The 26997-nt window shown below is 37.0% G+C and overlaps 1 protein-coding gene across 1 annotated transcript in view; it reads right to left on the bottom strand.

The window, feature by feature from the left end:
- Positions 1-1217: 1217 nt before the first annotated feature.
- Positions 1218-26997, bottom strand: part of COL3A1 (collagen type III alpha 1 chain) — a 39250-nt gene continuing 13470 nt past the window's right edge. Inside the window, exons 6-51 of the mRNA XM_058549400.1 lie at positions 26654-26707; positions 26128-26181; positions 25301-25354; positions 24622-24675; positions 24400-24453; positions 23700-23753; positions 23224-23268; positions 23034-23087; positions 22525-22569; positions 21888-21941; positions 21358-21456; positions 20757-20801; positions 20501-20599; positions 20246-20299; positions 20016-20123; positions 19765-19818; positions 19052-19150; positions 18689-18742; positions 18430-18528; positions 17982-18035; positions 17813-17866; positions 17430-17483; positions 16806-16859; positions 16425-16469; positions 15750-15848; positions 15555-15662; positions 15244-15297; positions 13680-13733; positions 13538-13591; positions 12581-12634; positions 11876-11983; positions 11376-11429; positions 10795-10848; positions 10437-10598; positions 10207-10314; positions 9133-9240; positions 8409-8462; positions 8213-8320; positions 7434-7487; positions 6944-7051; positions 6592-6645; positions 6387-6494; positions 5222-5519; positions 3963-4150; positions 3322-3564; positions 1218-2326 (exon numbers count right to left, since the gene is read on the bottom strand). Coding sequence (XP_058405383.1) covers positions 2180-2326; positions 3322-3564; positions 3963-4150; positions 5222-5519; positions 6387-6494; positions 6592-6645; positions 6944-7051; positions 7434-7487; positions 8213-8320; positions 8409-8462; positions 9133-9240; positions 10207-10314; positions 10437-10598; positions 10795-10848; positions 11376-11429; positions 11876-11983; positions 12581-12634; positions 13538-13591; positions 13680-13733; positions 15244-15297; positions 15555-15662; positions 15750-15848; positions 16425-16469; positions 16806-16859; positions 17430-17483; positions 17813-17866; positions 17982-18035; positions 18430-18528; positions 18689-18742; positions 19052-19150; positions 19765-19818; positions 20016-20123; positions 20246-20299; positions 20501-20599; positions 20757-20801; positions 21358-21456; positions 21888-21941; positions 22525-22569; positions 23034-23087; positions 23224-23268; positions 23700-23753; positions 24400-24453; positions 24622-24675; positions 25301-25354; positions 26128-26181; positions 26654-26707 — 3873 coding nt within the window. The 3' untranslated portion in view covers positions 1218-2179. The remainder of the gene's footprint in view (positions 2327-3321; positions 3565-3962; positions 4151-5221; positions 5520-6386; positions 6495-6591; positions 6646-6943; positions 7052-7433; positions 7488-8212; positions 8321-8408; positions 8463-9132; positions 9241-10206; positions 10315-10436; positions 10599-10794; positions 10849-11375; positions 11430-11875; positions 11984-12580; positions 12635-13537; positions 13592-13679; positions 13734-15243; positions 15298-15554; positions 15663-15749; positions 15849-16424; positions 16470-16805; positions 16860-17429; positions 17484-17812; positions 17867-17981; positions 18036-18429; positions 18529-18688; positions 18743-19051; positions 19151-19764; positions 19819-20015; positions 20124-20245; positions 20300-20500; positions 20600-20756; positions 20802-21357; positions 21457-21887; positions 21942-22524; positions 22570-23033; positions 23088-23223; positions 23269-23699; positions 23754-24399; positions 24454-24621; positions 24676-25300; positions 25355-26127; positions 26182-26653; positions 26708-26997) is intronic.

Genomic DNA, 26997 nt, shown 5'->3' with positions numbered 1-26997 from the left:
CTCATGAAACCATAATAAAACTGGACACTGGATGCCATTTCTGGCACTACTGGCCAAGCTTCTTTTGAAATCTGGCTATTGCTCCCCTGACTACAGCTGTGACCACCACCAACATGGATTTTCTATTTTCCTTACTTCTTTGCATCACTACTGAGGCAGAATACTAGCCCTAAATAAGTCCACATCCTAACCCCCGGAACCTGTGAATATGTTATGCTACATGGTAAGGTAAGGAGGAATTAAGGTTGCAGATGGCATTAAGGTGGCTAATCCATTAACCATGAGATGGGGATTATCCTGAGTTATCCAGTTGGGCCCAATGAAAATATAAGAGTCCTTATAAATGAAAGATGAAGGCAGGAGTGCCAATGTCAGAGTGATGCAATGTGAGAAAGATTCGACCAAATATTGCTGGCTTTGAAGATGTCTAAAATAAAACTCCAAGTAATTTAATCTTTTAACACATAATGCAAACAGGCTTTCTTTCTGCCTCTCTCTCTCTATCTCTCTCTCACTGTCTGTGTCTATATGTATATGAATAAAATGTTTCTGGAAAGAGAACTGACATTGGTTGTCTCTAGCTTGGAGGACAAGTAGACTAAGAGTCTTGACATTTGACTGATGGAATTTTAATTTTTGAAAGTATTATTATTTTTATTAACCATATAGAGTGAGTAAATTTCAAACTATAAAGTCAAATGTGCAAGACCATACTATTTTTATTTACAGTAATTAAAAGATTAAGAACTGGATGGTGGAGAAGGGGCTGACCCAAGATGGCAACGGAGCAGTGTCTAGAGGTGGTAGAACAAGTCTAAGCTTGCAATTATTCTTAATATTAATGTCTGTTTTGCCAGACCTTGCTTACTTCCTGATAAATTAGCAGCATTTTCCTCCGATTAATCCCACTTTGGGGGCACCCTAATTTCCTGTGTTACTGTTTCCAGGGATTGATTCAGATAGAGTGCCCTTAGTGTTCAATATGCCCCAACGGTTCCACTAAATATAATCTAAAAATCTGCAAGATTCCCCACTGAGCATTATCTCTGTTCTGAACAGAGGTTATATTATCTCACATTCCTGAAGGTCATTGCATTATTAATCTAGAGACTTAGAATTCAATATGCTGTTTTCAAGAAAATCGCTCGAGTTCCTGAGTGTAGACATGCATTTGTTAAATCTATGAAAAGTGACAAAAAAACAGGAACGTTTTCTTATGATATTTTATTACCGGCATCTGTAAGAAAAAAAGATCAACAACCACATACAAGCTTACAAAGTTAAATTTCAACACATTCTCTGTGTTACTGTGACAAAAGAAGCCCCATAATTTGTTTTTTGTTGTTGTTGACTTTTACAAGATGGAGGGAGAGAGTCCCCTGAAGTGACACGCCAATGAATTTTTTTGACAGGAGACATGGACAGATGATGTGCATTTATGTTTTGAATGCAAGGCAACAATTCTGACCTAGAGTTTGAAAAGTGAAAGTACATTAGCACCATAACGTGTCTTTAAAGCCTTCCCAAATATTGGTAATCTTGACCAGCAATGACAAGAAAAGAGAAAAGCACCTTTAAAAGCAGTTGATATCCAAGATTTAAATAATTGTGGCCTTTAAAATATTCCTTTAAATTCCTGCATTACATTCTATTTTTTCTTTTTTACCAGTATTTTAGGAGATAAATAAATGAAATTTATGTTTTACCAATTTATACAATTTTTTTGTCATCTGGGACTTACTGAATTCATCTGTGTTTCTGACCAGCTTGAGGTAGTTGAAACAGGGAGGTCTTTTCTAATTTCCTGTTTGACTATTTCAGAAAGAAAGGTTATCTTTTCACGGTAAGTATAGTCATTGCTCTGCAAATGGGCTAGGATTCAAAGAATGTAACGCAGTGTTCTTGTAAGAGTGTTGAAGTTTATTTATTATAGCACCATTGAGACATTTTGAAATTGGAATTGGTAAAAAAATAGAACAAAAAGCATTTGAACTGTATTTGGTGTAACAGCAAAAAAAAAAAAAAGTATCTTTTTTTGTCAAATTATACTTTTTCCAAAAATTTTGGAAATAAATAACTGGAATTTAGTTGGTCACTTGTACTGGTTGACAAGATTAAAACAAGAGGAACACATATGGAGTGTGACATTTTTTGCTGGGGTTTCAGATAAGAGTTTGGTTTATAAAAAGCAAACAGGGCCAATGTCCACACCAAATTCTTGATCAGGACCACCAACATCGTAGGGAGCAATATCTACAATAGGTAGTCTCACGGCCTTGCGTGTTCGATATTCGAAGACTGTTTTGCCCCATTCCCCAGTGTGTTTCTGTAAAAAAGAGCAACAAAATGTAAGTAATTATGACATTACAATTACTTAGACACTTTCTCTGACTGGCCAAATTAAAAAAAAAAAATTTGTGGGGGCCGGCCCCGTGGCATAGCAGTTAAGTGCACGCGCTCTGCTACTGGCGGCCCGGGTTCGGATCCCGGGCGCACACCGAAGCACCGCTTGTCAGGCCATGCTGTGGCGGCATCCCATATAAAGTGGAGGAAGATGGGCACGGATGTTAGCCCAGGGCCAGTCTTCCTCAGCAAAAAGAGAGGAGGATAGGCATGGATGTTAGCTCAGGGCTGCTCTTCCTCCCAAAAAAAAAAAAATTTGTTTGGCAGTAGTTGCGAACTTGCCATGCTATCTTCCATACATATGAGACCTGTTCCACTTCAAAGCCGTAATCGTCCCAGTTGATAAACCAAATTGTTAATCAAAAGCCTTAAAAGGCCTCCAGGTAAACCTAGCAGGGAGATTGCCATAGGTCAGTCCGTTCTTGGAAGGCTCAGTTCTGGTTGTTACTACCAGGTATATAGCTGGTTTACTAAGAAGTGGATAGGTTTCTCACAATGGAATTTGCTAATATTAGAAGTCAATTCTCCTTCCATTCATAAATGATAACAACAAAGGGTAGACTTAAAGTTAACCTTTAAAATGAAAAAGAAAGCAGAGATTTTAGAGCGAGTCAATATTAGGCTATTATGCAGAATGTATAGTAACTAGCCAGTTTTTCTGGTAAAGTTTACATTACGGATTTAAATTTCAATTGCTTTCATTTCAACTAGTTTTCACCTGGAGGTTGAAAATATATATTTATTTTTTGCGGTTCTTAACATTCCCTGCAATGAATCTATAGATTCTATACGACTCACACCAAATGCCATCTTTTATTCACCCTCATTATTTCTATTTCTTCTTTTCAAAATAGTCAACATGATTAAACTAGAAACGCTAAGCTCATTATGATCCATGCTTATAAAAATGTTACTTACAGTGCAACCATCCTCCAGAACTGTGTATGCGAATTTGCTGTTTCCTTCAGCCTTGAATTCGCCTTCATTTGACCCCATCAGCTTCAGGGCTTTCTTCACATTCCCACTGGCATGATCCATGTATGCAATGCTGTTCTTGCAGTGATATGTAATGTTCTGGGAGGCCCGGCTGGAGAGAAGTCGGAGGAATGCCAGCTGGACATCGAGGACATCTTCAGGAAGGTCAGGATTGCCATAGCTAAACTGTGATAGGGAACAAATAAACCTGATCAAACATTTTAGTTACAACTGTATGTAAGGAATTCATGCAGTATAGTATGGTCATTCTATCGTAGGTTGTTCATATATTATGTGTATGAATATTTTATATGTGAATATGTTTTTATTGCATGTATAACGTATAATGTTAGAGAAAAAAAGGTCTTAAGAATTGAAAGAAAAGTGGTTACAAACAAAGAATAATTCAATCTAGCTTCGCTCTTGAGGGATGAGTTATAAACATAGTCACCTGAATATATAAAATCAATTGGGCTTCTCTATTTATTAACTAACTTTGCTTTGTGATGAACAAATGGGAGGAACCAAAAAATTCAGGTAAGTAGGGATGACTTAGTTAAAAAAAACGGTATATCCTTTCTTACCTGAAAACCACCATTCATGGATTCTCCAAACCAAACATGTTTCTTCTCAGCACCAGAATCTGTCCACCAGTTCTTACGTGGAACACTCAGAGGACTGGCATTTATGCATGTTTCCCCAGTTTCCATATTACAGAATACTTTAATAGCATCCATCTTGCAACCTTGGTTAGGATCAACCCAATATTCTCCTGAATAGTCACAAAAAGGGACAATGGGAATTGGTTATAAAATCCAGTAATAAAGTTTGGACCAGAATGATTTTGTTTGTTTACCTGATAAGGCATTCATAATGTATTACGACTGTTAATGTATTATGACTGCTAACATATTTCTACTTTATAGTAGAGCATAATAGACAAACTTTTAGATTGAAATTATTGAGGTAAAAGAGTTAGCTATAACCACTAGAAAGCACTGAAGTAAAAAATAGCATCTTGATATTGAACAAAGAAGATATACTAAACCAAGACATTTTGATTGGTGTATTATATTTACTGAAATCTCTCTCTCTTTTTAAAGATGACTATCTGTTTAATGTAGTTTTGCTTAATAATGTGAGCTCTTTGTCTAATCTAGATTTATGTCAATAAGTTTAAACCTAAAGTCCCTACAATTGATGATTGTCCCGTTTTAAGAAATGTCCCCTAATTTCCAGAAATAACACCTAACAAAGGCAATGCTCCATGTCAAGATATTTAAAAGCTTGAAGTAATTTTATCTTTCAGAAAGAATTAACCCAATACCTGCAAAACCTTACATTATTACAATATTTGATTTAATTCTATACAACATTCTGGAATTTTTCATTAATTTGAAAAAATTTAACAATTAGATTTGTTACAAAAAATTAATAAATAAATATTGCAATAATTAAATTGCAATTTATGTCTGCATCGAATTACATACATTTGATCCTGAAAACACAGTGATATACGTTGCTTTATCACTCAAACAACTTTGCATGATATGCAGAAACCCATCAAACTATGCTTTGTATTAAGATTTCTACAAAACTGTCTTTAGCTTTTCTCACATTTGGAATATTTTGAAGTTATTCAAGTCACATTTTAAGTACACCTGCAAAGTTCACGTTTTCTTACAATAGCAAGCAGTTTCAATTCAACTAATGTTCTTTAAGTACTATTTCTGCTATAAAATATTTTCTATTCACAGTAGAAGTTTCCTCTTCCCCAAATTCTAATATAAGCAGCTTTCTCTGTAATCTTGTTGCCACGAGTGTGAAAAGTTCCCCAACATACCACTCTTGAGGTCAGGATGGCAGAATTTCAGGTCTCGGCAGTTCCGAGCAGGGTTTTTACGAGAACCATCAGGACTGATGAGGCTTTCTATTTGTCCATTGACTGATTTGAGTGAAGTCATAATCTCTTCGGTGTTGATTCTGAAATCCATTGGTTCATCTCCATAATACGGGGCATAACCACCAGATTTTTCAGCTCCAATAGCTCCAGAGATGGCAGCAGCCCCAGCACCACAGCATGGACCAGGGGCACCCGGAGGTCCAGGAGGGCCTGGTTGTCCTGGGTGGCCCGGGGAGCCCTAGGAAGGGTAAGAACATACATCATCGAGGTGAATTGTTTGGTCTCCACTGAAAGAATATGTTCCTAGCCCAAGAAATGCATTAAAAATAACAAATACATTGTGTATCATAATTATTTTAATAAAGGTTTATTTGGGTTGTTTTGCAATCAAATGAGAACCAATTTATAATAACTATAATTCATTATCATGAAATTTGTTGTGTTCTACTGTGTAAGAATCAGTAGTGTCAGAGCAAAAATTTTACTATATCGTGTTTCCTTCTGTATAAGTTATGTAAGCAATTCTAATGCTGACATGACAGAGGGGATGTGATCAGGAAACCCAGATTCTGATCCCAGATTTGTCATTAACTTTATGTCTTTGGGCTGGTCACTTAACTTATTTGTGTTTCAATTGCCTCGTATGTAACTTGTGGGGATAGTAGTTTTTATTCCATTTACACTAAAGGTGTAAGATAGGAAGATACTAGGAATGTTGGTGTCAGTAGCAAAATACGAATCATGGAAGCTAAGAAGTAGAATGTACCACACACTTGCAAAGCATTATGATTATCATAATTGTGAAATCTCTAGTGTGAGATCAACACTAGCAGAGTTCATTCGATTAATTGGGCTTATGTTTTTATTCTGATATAACTGTTCTCTGATCAAACTGTACACAGATTTTTTCTCCCTGTTATAGTGTGATGGAGAAAGTCTTAACGTGGTGGAGAATGTCTTAAAGTCATTGTTCATTTTCTAAATCGAGTTGGGTGATTGCATCGTGTTTAAGTTACTATCTCAGCTTTAAAATATTGCAAAGTGGTTCTGAAAACATGAAGATGATAAGCAAATTAAATATACATGTTTCTAAGTGATGTCTTACCTCAGATCCTCTTTCACCTCTGTTACCTCGAGGCCCTGGTGGTCCAATGGGACCTGGATGTCCACTTGTTCCATCTTTACCAGGGGGCCCACTGGGTCCAACAGGTCCCTAAAACATTATCATGGTATCACAATGCTAGAATACCTTCCTGCAGTGCAAACATTTAAAAAATACGGACCTTCCAATATCTTTCTGTGGTACTTACTCTGGGGCCTGCAGGTCCTGGACTACCGACTGCACCTTGGTGACCAGCAGGACCCTGAAAGAAAAGGAAGGGTGAATATGAGTGAAGACTAAAAAGGTTCAGAAAACTGTACATTTACCATCAGATCAAGAAACTTGGGGATCATGACAAAATATGATTTCCTTTTTTTTTTAACTCTCTCCATTGTCTCATGCCAACTACTATTTCAAATAAGACCTCGAATCCATTTCTCATCTCTTTTAGCATATACTTTTAGAGATGAATATTTTTCTACTATCCGTCTCTAAGACTTGCCTATCTCAACAATTAAAACACATTGAAGGGGATTTTCTAACAAAATGGATGCACTCACTGGAGAGCCCGGGGCACCTGGAGTACCAGGGAATCCTCGATGGCCTTTGATACCAGCAGAACCACGTTCACCAGTTTCACCTTTGTCACCACGTGGGCCTTGGGGACCCTTCACAAACAGATTTCAAATTAAGGTCATATACACAGTTACACATTGGAAAAACAAAACAGAACTTATAACAATTAAGTCCATTTTATGACATTCTATTAGCTAGAAATCCCATCAACAGACACTGCATACATGGAACAAAAAAAGATTGTTCTTGTGGTTGTTTCCATTTTAAACTGATAATTGCATGGAATTCCAATAATCAATGTGTGTATCCTTAGCCCCAAAGAACTTTTAGATCCTGAATTGCTTTCTATATCATCAAAGGAAAGTTTAAATGTTGCTCTATAGTTATGTGTTTTGTCATCCCCTTTTCCCAAACATGCCAGAAAATAGAATATTTCCAACGCTGCAGAATGAGTTAAAAAAAGAAAAGACTTACAGCAGGACCTCGGGCACCAGCAGGACCTGGAGCTCCAGCAGGACCAGCAGGGCCCTAAAATAAAAACAAACAAATGAACAAACACACTGGGAATTGTTTATTTGTTAATATAGTTTTGTTTTATTTAAAAGTTAATAATTTCAGGGGGCCGACCCGGTGGCGTAATGGTTAAGTAAGCGCACTCTGCTGCGGCGGCCCAGGGTTCGGATCCGGGCGCGCACCTACGCACTGCTTTTCAAGCCATGCTGTGGCGGCGTCCCACATAAAGTGGAGGAAGGTGGGCACGGATGTTAGCCCAGGGCCAGTCTTCCTCAGCAAAAAGAGGAGGATTGGCGATAATGTTAGCTCAGGGCTAATCTTCCTGACACACACACAAAAAAGTTAATAATTTCATTGTGATGGAATAATAGCATGCATACTGTTATCGAAAGTTAGTATCATTTTCTCCTTCAAAGTCCTGTTTATATCTTTCCCAGGAAGTCTAAACAGGAAGCTGAGAAAGTTGTACTAACTCAGCCTTGCATTTACCCAGTGAATATCCATTTGGTTTAATTAATACTGTTTCGAATTTTAATAATGAATTCTTCATTGACCACTGCCAGAAACTTCTCATTTATCTTTATCACCACAATTTCCTAAGGAATGACTAGCATGAAAACTGTAAAACAAATGACAGTAGATCTTTGGATTAGCAGATATGACATTCTATCTTCTGCCTTCTAATCTCTTTATTGAGGAAAACAGACAAGCAGAGAAAGATGGTGCTTATCAGAACTCACAGTTTCTCCTCTGTCACCACTCTTTCCAGCTGGGCCGACGGGACCAGCTGGGCCCGGATGACCAGGAGCACCAGGGGCACCAGGAGAGCCACTTTCACCGCGATCACCCTGTGGGAAAATTCACAGATCCAAAACAAACATAAGCAGCAGTTATTGCTTTAATTACACAAACCTATTGTACATGTGTTTGTTATACCTTGCCACCAGGAGCTCCATCTCGGCCTGGCAGGCCATCTGATCCAGGGTTTCCCTGATTAAAGAGAAGAAAGGAGAAAAGAAATCAAACTCTTTGGAACCATTTAAATACCATCTAAGTCATGCGTTCTCAATGGGAGCAATATCATCCTAAAGAGAATAAAAATTGGTTCTTGGGAGTGAAAAATCTTAGATATTACAACGGTGTGTGGCCCTTCAAAAGTTGACAATATCTAAACGTATATGCAATGTATCTAGTTCTAAAATTTCATGGGGTGAGAGAGGGAGAATTAACTAGGAAAAAAAAGTCTAAAAACGATCCTTAGGGGAGAGATAATAAATAAAAGCTTGACAGACAGTAATTTAAACTGATATTGGAAATTTACAGTTTAAGAAAAGACTAATCACAGATAACATGCAGAACGTTTTCACCCAGAAGGAATGTTGTAAACTGGGGCTCTCCCTACCCCCAATTTGTTTATTTAGCTAGAGACCATATTCTTCTCCATTAATGATCATTCATTGGGTAAATACTAATTAACATGAACATTTAAGGCTATTCTAAGTTGTAACAGAAAGAATATCTGTTATTAGAGGAGGAAAGAGAATTTTGGCATGTGACAATATTTACACTCTCAGACACGAAGGCCTGATTTGACCGTTGCTTAAATAAATTATCAAATACTACCTGGTTGATTGGATGTTTCCTAAGAACTAGTACTTACATCTCTTCCAGGTTCACCAGCTGTACCAGCCAGACCAGGAAGACCCTGAGGTCCAGGAGGACCACGTTCTCCACTGAGCCCAGCGGGTCCTGGTTTCCCATTTTCACCCTGTGTACAAAGAAATAAAAGACATTTTATTTTAACTTAAGAAATCAATTACTATGATGTTATCAGATGTCTTTATTTCCCAGGGAAAAGCCCTGTTTTATTCAATGTCTGTTGAATTTTTTCCTAAAACTATCCCCACTATAGGAGAAAAGCTTTGGGGAAGCAAGCTTCTTGTGTTTTTGAACTTGGCCAATGACTCTGGATCCCAAATGGCTGAGTAATTACATTGATTATCATATTCAGAATAGATTCTAACATGAGATGTATAAATAGACACAACTATTGTAAAAAAATAATAATGATGAGCCATCATGAAACTGTAGGTTTATGGTGACCTTTAGAATTAGGGTATATTGAACATTTGGCTCTACTTAAAGAATACACATTTACTAGATATGTTCATATAAATTGAATACACTTAAATATTTTAATTTCGTAATATTATATGACATTTTATTTATAGAGAGGTGCTTGAAGTGCCAAAATGTGAGCCCTAATAATACAGAATTTTATTTTCCCACTTGCTAAATGGATATTTAAGATGCTAAGCATTAGGATGTTATAGTAATATTAGTGAAAGAAAATCAGGAGTGCAAAATAAATAGAATGGATGGATAATTGGCATCAACTAAAGGCTTTCAAAAGTCTATAAACTGACATATTTCCCTCTTCAAGACTGACAGTCAACAAAATGAAAAATGCTCCTAAGTTTCCTAACAGAGGTGTTTGAAATGGCAGGATATTTTTCTGTGATATCCATTTATTTGTGCTTATGTTCAAGGCTAGTCTATGATGTGCATTGTTTTTGTGTTCTGGATCCTTTTAATCATATGCACACTTCCAGAAAACGTGAAAATATAAAGAATTTGTATCTGAAAACTTGTTCATACTATATTTGATATAGTTAGGTGATCTCTGAAGTCTATCAAAGGAAACGAGAGTCCAGTGAAAGATGGCTGTACTCACCCTGGGGCCTTGTGGGCCAGGACTTCCCCTAGTGCCTGGTATGCCTGGTGGTCCTGCAAGACCCCGTGCTCCAGTAATCCCTGCAAGTCCAAGCGGGCCTGGAGCTCCCTGTTGTGAGAGAGAATGAAGCCTTAGCTCTTCTTTATGTGACTATGTTTTCCTGTACTGAATTTGTGATGAAAAATAAAACAGTATTGCCAATCAATAGAGCAATGAAGTTACTGACTCACCGGAGGGCCCTGGGCGCCGGGTGGTCCCTTCTCACCTGGTTGGCCAGCATCACCTTTTGGTCCAGACACCCCAGGGCTGCCAGGAGAACCATTGCTACCGGCTGGACCTGGGGGTCCATCTTTGCCAGGAGCACCGCTGGCGCCTGGAGGACCTGGGTTACCCTACAAAGAAATGTTTGAAATTTGAGTGTTTTATAATGAAAAAGTGAATTTTTCTTCCCTCCTTTGCCTGAGTTCAAATAATTTTATATGAGATTTAATACAAAGAAAACTAGCAATGGGTAAATTTCTCATGCTATGCATATATGAACACTCTTTATGGAGTATATGGTGAAAAAATACTTTAAAAAGTACTTACATTACTACCAGGAGGACCAGGAAGACCACGAGCACCAGGGAAGCCAGCAGCACCCTGTGAAATGATAACACATTTTTGAATATCAAAAGTTAAGTAGGGGCCGGCCCGGTGGCGCAAGCGGTTAAGTGCGCGCGCTCCGCTGCGCCGGCCCCGGGGTTCGCTGGTTCGGATCCCGGGCGCGCACGGACGCACTGCTTGGCAAGCCATGCTGTGGCGGCGTCCCATATAAAGTGGAGGAAGATGGGCACAGATGTTAGCCCAGGGCCGTCTTCCTCAGCAAAAAAAGAGGAGGATTGGCGGATGTTAGCACAGGGCTGATCTCCTCACAAAAAAAAAAAAAAAAAAAAGTAAGTAGAACAAATAATTAACCGCTAAAAACAAAGTATAAGAAATGTGGTAGGATCTTCATTCTACCCTGGGGTCACTCATGGTTTGCTTTTCCTTTTGGAATTTACATAGTCATGTATGAGTGATTACCATTTTTGTATTGTCTTTAGGGATCTAGTGCTTTCAAAGCAATATTTATACAGATTGATATTAATTCATGCTTTTCAATAATGTTTAAGAGGATCAATACTTACAGGACCTCCAGGACTGCCACGTTCACCTTTGACACCTTGGGGACCAGGAGGACCCTATATGGAATGGAGGTGGAAATGGAAATTGTTTATAAGAATAGCACCAAAATGAAAATTTAGGAGAAGTATTAAGTCTTTGAAAAATCAGTAACTCTACTTATTGTGATAATTGTAATTGTGATATTATGTTGAGCACCTTAAACTTATACAAGGGTACACATCAATTATATCCCAATAAAGCTGAAAAAAAAATCTACAACAGAAATGAGAACCTACAGCAGAAAAACCTGAAAAGCCAAAAACCAGTAACTCTATGAAGAGGTCAAAATAACTTGATTGAGGTCATATCTAGACTGTTGGAGATAAGCTTTGAACTCAGAACTATATTCCTTTGAAGATTGTACTCTTGTCACCATGACGAGCTCTCTCAGTATGAAGTGTTAAATTACTGATAAACCTGCCTGCTTTCCATTAGAAGGCTTAGGGAAAGAAAGAATACTTACAGCAGGCCCAGAACCTCCAGGGGCTCCTGCAATTCCAGGAGGGCCTCCTTCACCTTTCTCACCAGGAGCACCTCGTTCTCCTTTAGCACCAGGCTCACCATTTTGTCCCTACGTCCAGAACAACAGCCTCTGAGTTGACATCCTTCACAATACATTTGGCTTATCATTATTTTTCTTCAGAAAATAGAATTCTTCAGGGAGAGAGTTGTCGAGATAAAATCAGAGAAGAAGGCTCTCTGAAGACATGGCAAAACAAAGTCAAGCAAAATATTTCCATGATACAAGAAAATTATCAAGAAAGTGTTAAGATGTACATTATTTGCCATAAGGGAGAAAGTCTCTGCAAGGATTGTGCATTTGAAAGTCAGCACCAGTAAATTCATCTGAGGAAGATGGGGCTAAGAGCTAATTTTAATTAGTATCATCCTATAATGGAAAAACTTTTAAAATTTTCAAAGTGCTTTTAAATCTAGGGTATTATTAGCCTTATTAACCTGGATAAAAAACAGGACAGTTGTTTTCATCTCCATCTTCTAAAGAGCAAGAATAGAAATAAAGTAAAAAAAAATAGGGATAAGATAACCCTATAGAGAATGAATGGCTGAGGCAGGACTAGAATCCAGACTTGACTTATACTTCTGCTATTTTTCAGTGAGTTCGCGATTCTAGGCTATGTGCTGTGTATATTTTAATGTTCATACTTACAGGAGCACCAGGGAAGCCAGCAGGTCCAGGAGGCCCAGTTTCACCTCTCTCACCCTGAAGTGAAAAATATCCTTGTTAGTCGCAGTGAAGATGTCTTCCCAGAGGGAGCGCACATCACCCTCTGCATATCTTCTCTTTCCTTTAAGCAGGAAGTGTGCCAAGCTAACTAACATAGTTTAACCCCTGAAGACTTTTCCATTTCTCAACAAAATTAGAAGTGGACAACACCAGAACCATTGATTCCTTCTGCCTCTGACTGTGATATTATTTTCAAGAAAAATAAATTGAGAATTTTGAAGTGTTTAGCACATTTAATTGTATAACTTCTAAAAATGTGAGGATTTAAAAATATGGTAAAAGGGTTGAGAAATCAATCAATCAATTAATTAATTAAAAGATTTACTATATAGTCATGTGCTGGATAAAGATGTTTTCGTCAAGGAGCACATATACGACAGTGGTCCCATAAGATTAGTACCATAGAGCCCAGGTGTGTGGTAGGCTACACCATCTAGGTTTGTGTAAGTACACCGTTATGCTTGGACAACGACGGAATCGCCTAACGCCGCATTTCTCAGAACATTTCCCCATCATTAAGCAGGGCACTAAGTGTATTTCTCTCCTGAGTCACAAATTCTGAAGACAGAGAATTTTAGGTCTAGAAGGAGCCTCAGGCAAAGATCCTATAGGTTTAAGAAATACTCATTTACAAAGGTATATTACTTGTACAATTTTTATATTTTTCCAGAATTATTTAGGAAAGAAGGCATGATTTAAAATGGTCTTTTGTGAATTTTAGATTTAAGAACTTTAGCCTGCACTGCATGTCGTGTGATTCCTAAAGACGGAATGCCACCATGGACACTCAGAGCCCTGGGCAGAATTGCTAGAGGGAGGCACAAGTAGCCGCTGCCTGTGTGGGGTTAAAAAGCATGTTGAAACGTCTTTAATACTCACAGGGCCACCACGAGGACCAGCTACACCCGGAGCTCCAGGGGCACCACCTTCACCCTGGAAAAAGAGAAAAAAAGTAATATTTCCCCACATCCAAAAAGCCAAAAACATTTTCTTTTTGTTTCGGAATAGTGATAAGTGTCACCTTATCTCCAGGCTGACCAGCTGGACCAGGGGGACCAATGGGACCAGTAGGACCCTGGAAGAAACAAAAATATATTTTTAATTTTGAAGATAAAAAGCATCATTTTTCCTATTAATCAAGCAGAGAGTATATAGACATATCATTTATCTAACAAGCTAGAGAAGATGATTTCTTTTATGGCTTGAATGACATGCTCTTCACTCCGTGTGTAAATACTGCCGAGCTTAGTCAATATAAGATTCTATGGGGATGACAAGATTCAGTGGCAGTTGATTGATTCATTTTTCTTTCTATTGCAGAAGAAGAATAAGATGTGATATAAGATATTACAGTGATATCTTTTAAAAATTAAAGAACATTGCCTTATGCAACTGCTTGATAATTCAGAATGTTTCATTCAACTACTCAAAGTAGCATTACACATATTAAAGTTTTCAAATTGACATTTTCAAATATTAATGTTTTACTTATATTACATAAATAAAATATTAGGTTTTCTTTTTCAATTGGATGATGGCTACCCATCTAGTCTGTCAAAAGTGAAGTACTTATAAGTTTCTTTAAGGCAATTACAGTAAATATTATATCTATGTAATGGCTTAGTTATCATGTTTATTTGCTGTAGTCATAGCTAGAAGATGTTTGCTAACGTGAGTAGAATTGATTGTAATGTTTTCTGTATACTTTTATTTTGAAATAGTTATAGACTCACAAAAAGTTGCAAAAAAACATAGGGGGGAATCCTGTGTGCCTTTCTTCCAGCCTCCCACAATGCTACATCTTACACAGTTATAGTACAATATCAAAGCCAAGAAATTGACATGGGTACAATCCAGAGCTTATTCAGGTTTCACTAGTTGTACATGAACTTGTTGTGTGTGTATGTGTGTATGTAGCTCTAAACAATTTTATCACGTGTGGCCTTGCATGGCCACCACCACAATCAAGATACTCAAATGGTAATCACCATAAGACTCCCTTGTGTCACCTCTTTATAGCCACACCCATCTCCCTCTCCCCCATTCCTAACTCCTGGCAACCACAAAGCTGTTCTACATGCCTATAATTTTGTTATATCTTGAATGTCACATGAATGGAATCATGCATCACGTACCCTTTTGATATTGATTTTTCTTCACTCAATGTCCTGGAGGTTTGTATAAGTTGTTACGTGTATCAATAGTTCATTCCTTTTTATTGCTCAGTAGTATTCCATGTATGAATATACCATGGAATTGCAATGTTTCATAAAATCAAAAATTTCCTTCATGAGCAGTATTGATTACCTTGGATTTTAGTGACTTATTATGACTTTAGCTTGTAACCTTTATCATACTTTTGAGATTTTTCCATTCGCAGGTTACTATTGAACTACCAGGTAGTGACAGACATGAATCATAAATTTTAACAACCATGTCACTTGGGTCTTCTTAATCCCCAGAAGGCGGCAAAGTGTCATCTAACTTTTCATGAGGCGTTTTGGGAAAAAAATAGAAGTTGAGGTGAGGGACTATTCCATATCACATACAGATAAGTCCTGTTTCTCCCCGGTGCAAGTACTCACCCTTGGACCGTCTTTCCCTGGAGCACCATCAGCACCCGAACCACCTGGTTCACCCTGTCAAATAAAAGCCAACGTCGTCAGATTAGACATATCTTCAATGAAAGTCTGCTAAGAACGGGAGCAACCCTTAAGGTTTGTTGTGATGAATACTGGGTGTTCTGATTAATAGTTGCTCTAGTGATACATCTCAAATTTCACTTATTAGAAAATGATAACATTAAATTTAAAAATAGACTACTTTCCAGCAATGTTGCTTTCCTTTAACTACAAAGTCTGTTTTATTACATAATTAACAGAAAATCAGTTAGCACCTTGTCACCCTTTGGGCCAGGGCCTCCAGGACCTCCTCTTTCTCCAGGCATCCCTTGCAGACCAGGAGTACCAGCAGCACCAGGTGGCCCAGGGGGACCAGGAGCGCCCTGAAATTAAAGGATAAATAACAAATCACAAGAAAAAGATGGAATGCATTTTGTAAAATCTAGGTGAATTGAATTATTTGGAGTTACCTTTCCTCCTTCAGGACCAGGGGGGCCAGCTCCACCTCTAAGTCCGGGGGGCCCTGCTGATCCGGGAGGTCCACGTTCACCAGGGGCACCAGCATCACCCTGTAGTAGGAAAATGTAGTATCCGTGTTAGAAAACTCAATGCCAAAAACAAGCCAAAAACACCCTAAATTGTGTTATTTTGATGCAGACCATTAGGTTCTAACTTATATTTTTGAACAATTCGGAAACTTTTATAGGTATAAAAGACATTTGATCAACTGAGTGAGAGTTTGAAACTTAGACAGAGTCTAAACAGGGAAACTTTGACCCCTGGTCTAATGAGCTAGCTTTGAAACTATTATTATTTTATTCACAAGGGCAAAGTTTTAAAGTTCTTCTATCAAAACAGTTTTCCTATATAGAATCAATAGACTGGAAAGATTTTTCTTTTGAAATTTCAGGCCCGTAGATGATTCGCTGGTATTTAATAATATCAGAGAATTTGATTTTCCAGATGAAGCAAATTTAATGTATTGGAAATGTCTCAAGTTACCCTAAGTGTGCTCACCACACATTTGCAATGTTGCGCTTCTAAAAAAAAAAAAGAATATTTTGGTTTGATACACTAAAAATGTGTCACTAATCAATTGCTCTATAACATGCGGAAGAAATTAGAAAACAAACTGAGATATTTACCTTGCCTCCTGGAATTCCAGGTGAGCCGGCTTCCCCCTTTGGACCCTATAAGATCGGCATTCTATGATTAGGCCTAGATCACAATGCATGTTATATAAATATAAGCAAGGTACGCTTTTGACTTGTTTGCATACTGTACAATTTGTCAATTCTTGAGCTATGTACTCTTTTTTTAGTTCCTTTTATTTTATGGTAAAATTCAAACTTTCTACGTAATAGTTATGATTGAATAATTTTTCTTTGTTTTGTTATGTCTATTTCAAAACTAAATGTGAAAACTCAGATACCTTGGCATAAGAAAATGGAAAAGTTAATACTTGATAAATGATTATTATTTATTCTTTTGGTGTCTGAGTTTTGAAAAAATGGCATGCAACTTACTGGTTCACCGGGTTTTCCATTTTCTCCTGGAGGACCACCCGTTCCAGGCAAGCCCTACAAAGAATCATATTCGTATTGTGTAATCACTTCAAACATTGTTTACTGATTCCCTCTAGTATGTAAATATGTTTCTGCAAAGTATTCAAAAAATAGTTTAAGTGGTCTTTTTAGGGGTAGAAAATTTGTGGCTCTCAAAATCCAATGACAGAGATGTGATATTCATATCTTACAAACCTATTCATCTCCTTCTACTCTTTCTGTTGCTGTATATAAAAATGAATTGATGAGCACGGTAAGATGGATATAACTTTATGAATTTAAACTATAATGGAAATAAGTATAAACATATAGAATTATGTGAGCTTAACTATTTTTTTAAAATTATTAATGCACCCATTCTGGAATAGACATGGAAGTTATGCCTGTCTATTAACATTGTCTGTCATTTTATTTCAAGGTGGAAGATAGACCCACAAATTTTAAGCCTAAGATGAATTTTAATCTATTATTGTCACAAAAAAAACTGAACTGTCAATTAACTCAACAAATACAGCTATCAAAGGGAAGTACTTCGTTGTCTGATAAAAGCAGGTGTTCAATGACGTTTAAATAACCAGTTCTTACTTGTAATCCTTGTGGACCAGGGAGTCCTGCATCTCCTTTGTCACCAGATGGGCCCTATATTGAAAAATATAACAAGATGCTCCGTTATAAAATATCCTCTCATATTTAGTCTACACATTTTCATTTCAGCAGGCGATGGCTTAATTTAAAAATTAATGGTATGAAGGAGGGCAGAGTGCGGCCTGTGAAAGTGATGCAAAAGAGACAAGTACAATATAAACTTTACTCAACGTCAGTATTTAGCAAGCGAGCTAAGTAAGGAAGCTTCGTAATTGCTTTAGTGAACTGTAATGATATAGTGTTAGAGATTACATAATTCCTGAAGTCTTTCCTCTGCCCCACTCCCACCCGTGTCCATCTCCAATTTATGTGAGTAAACTGACCGTAGGTCCCGGGGGACCCTGAGGTCCAGTTTCACCATTCTTTCCAGCAGGACCCTAAAAAAAAACCAGTTAGGGAAGCGGAGTTAACAAAAATAGCAGAGAGAAGTCATAGGTTGGAGAAAAATGCTTCTATTAGAAAGCTGGAAATAAGTTGATGAAAGCTACATACCGGAGGGCCAGGACCTCCAGGGCCACCTCGTTCTCCATTCTTGCCAGGAGCACCCTAAAGAAGAAGTGGCCAATATTTACTAAAAGCACCCTAAAGAAGAAGTGGCCAATATTTACTAATTCTCAAAAGAAAATTATTCACCATACTGTTCCCTCATACTTTTGATCTATCGCCTCCATAAACATACATACATACATCCACAACCAAAAACTATTTCTAGAACTAGATTTCCATAAATATTGCCATTCTTTCCCCGGAACTCTACAAAGAATATTTTAGCTCCCTGATCACATATTATTTTGATTTTCATATATCTCTTTCATATATTTCATATTTCTCTTCTCTGCTTTGAAGTGGAGATCAAGTTTTGGCCATCTCTGCACTTCCATATGGAAAGTAAAAGCCCTTCTGTCAAATATTTATTGAAAAAAGGAAGGCAGGAACTCACATCATTTCCTTTAGGACCAGGGAAACCCATGACCCCAGGCTGACCTCGGGGACCAGATGGGCCTGGTGGACCTGGTCGACCACTTTCTCCTTGACTACCCTAATGAGAAAAAAAATTACATTAACAGAGGTTTGATAAATATCTGATAAAAATACACAATATTCATATCAAGGCTATACAATATACATCAAGGCTATGCCAAACTATGCATTCTATTATTCACTGGGCTTGTAAAATGAGATGTTAAAAATGTACATACTGGAGGCCCTGGTTTCCCATCACTGCCTGGTCCTCCTGGGCTTCCGGGCACGCCCTAAATTAAAGAAGTTAGTCAGTCAGGTGATTTAAAAATGATCATTTAAAAAAAATAAAACATCTACCTAAAATTTTAAGATTTCCACTTATATATTTGCACACAGTTTTTTCTGTCTATAAAGTGTCTCAGTCAAGTGTTCTATTTTCTGTTCTTCCTCCATCAATCCTAGACCGTTTTCTGAAAATAATTTTGTTTTATTTTGAGCCGACAAAATGTGTAGTCTGATTTAAGTTGTCTCTGGTCATTCTCCATTTGCCTTGCTTCTTTCTAAATGACAGTGTCAATCAAACAAGTGTTTCTCTTTACCCTCATTCCTGGGCCTCCAGGGACACCATCTCGGCCAGGTTCTCCAGCAACTCCTCTGGGCCCTGCAGGGCCTGGACCACCACGGTCTCCAGGGGCACCCTAAGAGGTGAAATAAGTCAACAAATATGTAAAAGAGCTGTCATTGACCTAGACATGGATAATATTTATGTTGCAACTAGAGAACTTCCTTTGTTCTCTTAGAGAGAGTTGGTATGTTGCTGACATGCTCTGTATAAAATCAGTTATCTATTAGCTTGGATTGTCTTGTTGAAAATATTTTGAAGCAACTCTGATGAATATCACATGCTTAAAAAAGCAATATTTAGTGGGCTTAACAATATATTTCTGTGCATATAAAGTTACATATGTTTGATGATATGAAATCATATTTGTACAACACTTTAGCGTTTTCAAAGGACATTCAAGAATTTTAGTTTATCTTATTCTTGCAATGATGCTAAGATAAATAATTCCCAATTAACAGATAAGTTAAAGGATTCTCATAGAGGTTAAGTGACTTGCTTTAGTTACAAAGCTAGGAAATGGTTGAGCAGGGGCTAGAATCATTGTTTTACACTGGGAATTATTGTTTTTTTAAAAACTCCAATATATTTCTTTCAGATATTTAGGTTTTAATTAATGGGAAACTATAGAGAAGGATATATCTATTTGTAGTACCAGCGTTTATGAAGATAGAAACTACAGTCATCTACCTTTTCTCCTGGAAGGCCACTTGGTCCAGCAGGTCCTCGGAATCCAGGTGCACCCTGCAAATAGGGAAAGGTAAATATTTCAGTCCAAAGCATTAAAACTTTTTCATAATTCTGAAGTGGCAATAGAAATATTCTCATGCTTTAAATGCTTCAAAACAATATTTGGGATTGAGTACTCAAGAAAAACCACGGTTGCCTCACCCTGAAGTGTAGTTCTGTGTGGATGATAGTGATGCCCATGGAAAACGTACCCTTTCTCCTGCAGTTCCTGGAACTCCGTTGGCACCAGGTTCTCCAGGCGAACCATCTTTGCCATCTTCACCCTTAGGTCCTGGAATACCTGGAGAACCAGCTTCACCCTAAGGAATGATGTTAATAAAAGAATAATCACTGAATTTGGTTGCAAAATTTTTACTGGTTTACTTTCTAATTAGATTGCATTTTTCTAAGAAATAACCAAATCTGCTGAGGTAATACTTACGCGTTCACCACGTGGTCCTGGTTCTCCTTTGGCACCATTCTTACCAGGCTCACCCTAAACGGAGCAAAATCTTGGTTTAAAGACAAGGAGAGTAGACTAGCAGAGTCATCACCAGTAACACCTGATGCAATTGTAAAACCAGAATGAAATCAACATAAATTCAGCTGAACAAGAACAAAATCCCCGCTATTTACATTTTTGTTGTGAGAATTAAACCACACCTCTCAGGCAACAAAGGAAAAATAGGCAACTTACTGCAGGCCCTCGTTGTCCAGGAGCACCATTGGTACCAGATGGTCCTGGAGGACCCCGGGCTCCTATCAGCCCAGGAGCTCCAGGAATGCCAGCAGGACCCTAAGAACAAGCCAAGAACACTCACATTAGCCAAGCTTGAGCTTCCTTTTCTGAATAGCTAACTCAAAACATCCCAAATGGATTGTTATGCAAAATGCAAAGAAAGTCAACAATGTGTGTGTGGATGAAATGAGGGTGGGGGATGGGGACATCTTACCATTTCACCTTTACCACCAGGACTACCACTAGCCCCAGGAGGGCCCTAGAGGAGAAAAAAGCATATTAATAACAATGCAGATAGTGTATATATGTTTGAAGTTGTTTGTATATTTGTAAAATAAATTTATTGGGGGGTGTTGTGCTTTCTAGAGATTAGATGATTTCTCCTACTATAGCATAACACACAAAATGTAGGCAAAAAAAAATCATGATTTGAATAAATGAGATAATAAGCACTTGGTCTAAATTATTAAATAATAAATAAATAGAAGAGGTTTTGGTCTTGTTTTTTCTCTGAATTTTTCTGATTGGTGATTAGTTTGGGGCACATTCTTTGAAGTATCAGATTACTATTCATCCTCTACTGCACTCTGTCATATAAACCAAAAACTCATAAATTCTAGATGAATGCAAGAATCAAAAACTACCATTTTCAGTACTAATCAAACCAGTATTTATTACAGTAGAGTCACTGCAGAGCACTAAGCAACATTTCCTTTCAAAAAAATAATTTTAATTGATAGCAACATGAAAATATATGCTTTCACGAAATAAGTGTAGCAACACTCTCCCTCTCAAAGGCCATGTTTGCTACTTACAGGAGGACCTGGAGCACCAGATTGCCCCTGAGGTCCAGGTTCTCCTCTGTGTCCGGGGGCGCCATTTGAACCAGGAGATCCCGCAGGTCCAACTTCACCCTAAAGGATAAACCCTAAGTAGTCAGTTTCCCCTGCCACTTCCAATCTCTTAGCCAGTTTACCCTTCAGCTCTGTTTAAACTCATCTCCCAAAGGCTGGAGTAGTATGACTATATACTCTATCTAAAGGAAAGAGTCATTAAACATGAAGGCATAGAAAAATGGCAACTATGTGTGTGACTGTGTTACCTCTGTTTCCCCAAAAGAGACTGGGAAAAGAGAAAAGGCATCAGAAGAGATATTAGGATAGCTGATACGATGCCAGGAATAACACCCCTTTTGGGATCAAGAATAGGGCTTTAAAGGTCTATATAGATAAAAGACATCCACTTGAATGGTAAAAAAAAAAAAAGTCATATTCAAGAAGCAATCCAATGATTTTCTGTTGTCTCCAAGGTGTATTTATATTCTTCTATAGAAATACTTATCTACCTTAGCACCAGGGGAACCAGGGAATCCTGCAGTTCCAGGAGGACCGGGGGGGCCCTGAAAAAGTTAAACACAATGTCAAGAGCTCTTAATCAAGTAAACGAAAGCTAACGCTACTAGTAAATAATCTGTGAGCACATACCCAATACAGAAGACAATTATGCAGGTAAAAATAGTATTTATCATTCATGGATGAATATTATATGGAGAAACAATGTGGTAAAATAAAAAGACAGTGAAATCTAAAGTTAGAAAATTTGGATCCCCCCACCCACTTCTGCCACGAATTCCGGGACTTTGTGCAGATTATGCAGCCCTGAGCTCTCATTTATAAACTGGAGGTAACAGTATTATCTATTTTGCAGGGTTCTTAATTGTCATCTCCAATACCAGCTACTAACTAACAGTGTAAGCACCATACAGATGTCAGCAACCGGCCAAGAATAATGAAAAGTATCAGAATTTTGTTCATGGGCTTAGTGTTTCCAGATTGTGTTTATGGGCTTAGTGTTGGTTTGAATCAGATGTTTATGAACAAGGTTGAGTTTGGGGTCTACAATCCATATTATTCCAATATTCCACAATCCATGATCTCTCCTTATCCTGAAGCAAATCAGGGTGAGATAAAAAAATTTCTTACCGGCTGCCCATCGCTTCCTCGAGCACCATCATTACCTCGAGCCCCCTAAAAAGAGAAGTTTGTCTCAAGTATCTTCTTAATTCTAAAAGGCTGGTCATAAGTAATAGTTTGACTAAAATTCGGACTCAATTGACTTGACTTTTCCTCAAGTATATCAAAATCTGCCTACTAATTATATAATTTTAGAGTCCAATTGTTAAAATTCTGATATATACAGCAATGATCTAATGTAGAAGAATCAGATTCTCTGTTTTACAGAACTGAATGTGAATTAATGGTTCTAACACCATATGCAAAGTTAACACTAAAAAAAAATCCTCGACAGAGATAATAACTATAAAACACTTACTTGTTTCCCTGTAATTATGGCTAAAATTTTATGGAGGTGATTTTAGATGCAATTCATAGAAAGGAAATTTTCCTGCAGATTGTCACAGCCTGAAGACCCAGCTGTGACACTTAGCTGTAACTCTGGGTTGTAACTGTACAATTTCAGTAACAATACTCACGGCGGCTCCAGGAAGTCCAGGTCGTCCTCTCTCACCAGGAGTCCCTCGAGGACCCTACCGAATAAAGTTGGAAGTATGGTTTTACTTTAAACTTGACATGTGTAAGAACAGTTGCTGGGGAAGCAAGGCGAGTTTTGGGTTAGATGGAGGTTAACAGTAAAACTGAATATTATATGGGAAACATGATTACCATGGGTCCAGGAGCTCCATTTTCACCTGGAAGACCATTTTCACCCTAGAAACATATAAAATATGTCACCATTGTGTATAACAGGAAGAGAAATGCATAGTTTTTTTGGACACTCCATATTATGAAAAATATTATGGAACCCAAGAAAAAGATATGCATGTTAACAATATCAAGTTTTTGTTAACATTTTATTTGCTATAAATCTCAATTTTCGTATTTTAAAAACTTGAGGACTAAACAGAAGTAATCAATGAGTTACTCAGGGATGTACCATTATTTCTAATCTAGGCAGTCCAAGTTATCAGATTTCATGGAAGCTTTAATAGAACACCTCAATTAGTCACTGATATTTAGCTCCTAAAATGCAAAATTCAGGCAAATTTCAGAAAAAGCTAAACCCCCAAATATAAATCATAAATATAACTATAACATTTAAATAAATTTACTCATGAAAATATGATTTTGTTGTGATTCACCTTTAATCCAGGAGCACCTGTATCACCCTTTTCTCCATTTCGTCCATCGAAGCCCTATGAAGTATAAAAATAATAAAAATATTAAAATCTGTTGATAATCCAGAATGATTGAAAACTTTACATTGAAATTTTTATAAAACTAGCTTTTACCACACAGCAATATTTTCAAATTAACTTGATTTAAAACTGTTTTAAATAGATTGAAATCATTTGATTTGGATTTTACAGTAAAAAATCTGAACTAATTAGAAAGTACAATTTAGTCCAGTTAGGAAGTTGCCTTAACTGTAGAGTAGCAAGTATTAGTTTCATAGATTTTATTTCTAAGTTGATAGATTTTGTCTCAGTTGGCTAAATCTGCCTAATGTTTTGCGTAGAATAATGTTGCTTGATTTAATCTATAAATCACATCGACTAAATCAATGAATAACACACAGTTCTCGATAACATATTTTCATTCTTTTTGGTGATAAGAAAATTCAATTATTCTTCTCCAAGCCTTTCTATAAACTTAAAATCGATTACTTTGTGTAAAATAAGTGGTTAGTTTGGTCAATAAAGTTGGTAGACTTAAAAAAAAAAAACTAGTTGTCAGAATCAACCTTTTTTGGCACATATCAATTGTCCAATAAAATTGATTAGACAAGTACACACATAGGCAAATGGAACGGCTTATAGTCAATTTAGAAACTCTACTTACTCTGTGTCCTTTCAAACCTGGGAAGCCAGGCATGCCAGCTGGACCCTTGAGACCCTAAAAGCAATGAATAGAAAAGATATTAATGAACCTTCAAATAGAATCACAATCCAGTAGTAAAATGCCTCCCTATTTTTAAGTTTAATTCAATTTAATTACATAATAATTTTCAAGCTAGGATCATTGTGATTACTCCAATGAATTCATTGGATACCGAAGACTTACTGGAGGTCCAGGCAATCCCCGCTCTCCAGGTCGACCGGGTCGTCCTGATTCCCCCTAGGTCAAGAAATAAACAATACATCGGTGCTTGTGGAGGGGAAAATACACTGTAGCCAATTAGCAAATTGATAACTTTGCATTTTTATCACCAAGGACTCATGAAAATGGTTGGGCTAAACATACAGTTGTGCGATCAGCTTTCTTAGTAGAAGGAATGAGGAGGGCTTCTCCCACTTTGATATAAACTTATGAATAATGCAAGTGTCTCTCATCACTGAAATATTGTGACCATCTCTCAATCCAGTATAAGAATTTGCCATTGGAAATTAAATGGGAAAGAAAGAATAGGTGTTTATAAGTTTTGAAATTCATAAAGTACTGATATAAATTTCTTCATTACAAGAGGCAGAGAGAAGAAACTTATTTCTCCTCCTATTAAGTAATACATGATGAATCTTCTTGACTCGGGGGGTTCTGTGAGTTTGGAATTCAGTAAATGGTATATGTAGCTATGTAAATACTGTATAGATATTCAAAGATTAATATGATCTAAAATGTCATTAAGATGTCAAAGTTTTTTGAGTAAGGTTTTTCTCTCTGAGATTCTGGCATATGGTATATGCTATTGAGAATATTCCAAGTGAAATTTTGCTGTATCCCCATTCAATCCTTAAAAACTTACGTCTTTTCCGGCAGGACCAGATGGACCTAGAGCACCAGGAGGTCCTGGAGGGCCCTGAAAATAAGGAAATAAAGAACAAATATATCTGTAGATTTTCTGTTACAATCAATTTATTATTATATATTATGTGTATTCCTGGAACTTCCTTTTAGAAAATATCGTCAATATTTCTCATCATGAAAATGACACATTGAGTTAATACCATACCTACATTATATTCAGTTTTTACTGTTTACTAAACTTATTTTTAATGAAAATTAAAAGTATTATGTATCTACATTTTATATCACATGTGTGTGTTTATAAGCCCAAATGTGCTTGTATGTTTTTTGAGATATTGAATTTTTAAATATATAGGTATTTCTAAATATTTTGAAATATTAAATTTAACTTCTCCTTATTTGTTTATTTACACAGCATGTTCCCCTGGAGGACTCTATTACATTATGTTTATTTCTACTATACTAAGTTTAAAAATTATATATCAGTAGAGTAGATATGAAGGTGAACCAAGTGACGACAGGAAAATTAAATCCATATTTAAGATGGAGGATTTGTATCCACACTAGGAAGTGGACTGTTGTGATGGCTAATTAGCCAAGGAACTCCTAGATAAAATAGTAAGTATGTAAGATATCTAGACCATGAAAAGACTCCGAAAGATCTTTGAAACCAGTTCAACTACTATAAAAACACTACATAATTTTTAAATGTAAGCGTAAATTTAATCTGTTCTTTGTAGGGACCTATAATAATGTTTTAGAAAGTGGAGGTGGTTTCTATACAGAATTGTCAATTTGTTAAACAGAGATATAATTTTTACTTACTGCAGGACCAGCTTGCCCAGGTTCACCAGGGGGACCTTGGTATCCCGGAGAACCCTAGTGAATAGAGTAATATGTAAATAATTTTTAAGCGACTTAGTCTCCGTATGATCCATTTACATTCTGAAAACAGTATGAAATCAGGATTTGTGAATGTAGTCAGCGAATTTTATTCCAGTTTATAAAAATTGAAACCCAAATTTTCAGACCAGAATAAAATAAATTTATTCCATTCCGTCCACTTCATTCCACTGAAACTGAATTGTTTCGAATTTGAAGCCATATTACATGCAAATTAAACATGTTTTACCAAGATTTTAATTGCTAATAGTTGTTGGTGGAAAGGAATTAAATATGAAATTCCAACATCTCTGAAGGAATGACAGTTTCTTGGTTGTGACTTCTCTACTTAATTGGGATTATTCATAGCGGAATGGCTAAATTACAGCAGGATCTGTATTAACCTGATTTATATAATATGCATGAAGAAGAAAACACCACTATGTGTGTATATCACGGCTATACTTACAGGAGAGCCAGGATGACCAGATGCACCAGGGGGACCGGGAGGGCCGGGAGGACCCTGGAATGCAAATTTGAAGGATAAATACAAAACAAATGCACTGAAATATAGTCTATACAGGCATCAAAGAGATGCCTCTGTTTAGGGATGATACCGACATCTTTAAAAATGAGAACATACGTCAATATGTGATAACTATTCATGGATATGATTAATTTTATTAGCTTTACAATGAGGGTCTCATCACAAAAGCATCACTCTAAATTAAATTCCCACAGAATCAATAAAAGTTATTAGTAAATGTTATAAAATATTTTCCAATGTCTCCTCCCAAAAGGAGATTCAAAATC

Source organism: Diceros bicornis, chromosome 10 (assembly GCF_020826845.1).
Source record: "Diceros bicornis minor isolate mBicDic1 chromosome 10, mDicBic1.mat.cur, whole genome shotgun sequence".
NCBI lineage: Eukaryota > Metazoa > Chordata > Mammalia > Perissodactyla > Rhinocerotidae > Diceros > Diceros bicornis.
The sequence above is the reverse complement of the archived record's forward strand: the minus strand, read 5'-3'. Positions and strand labels throughout refer to the sequence as shown.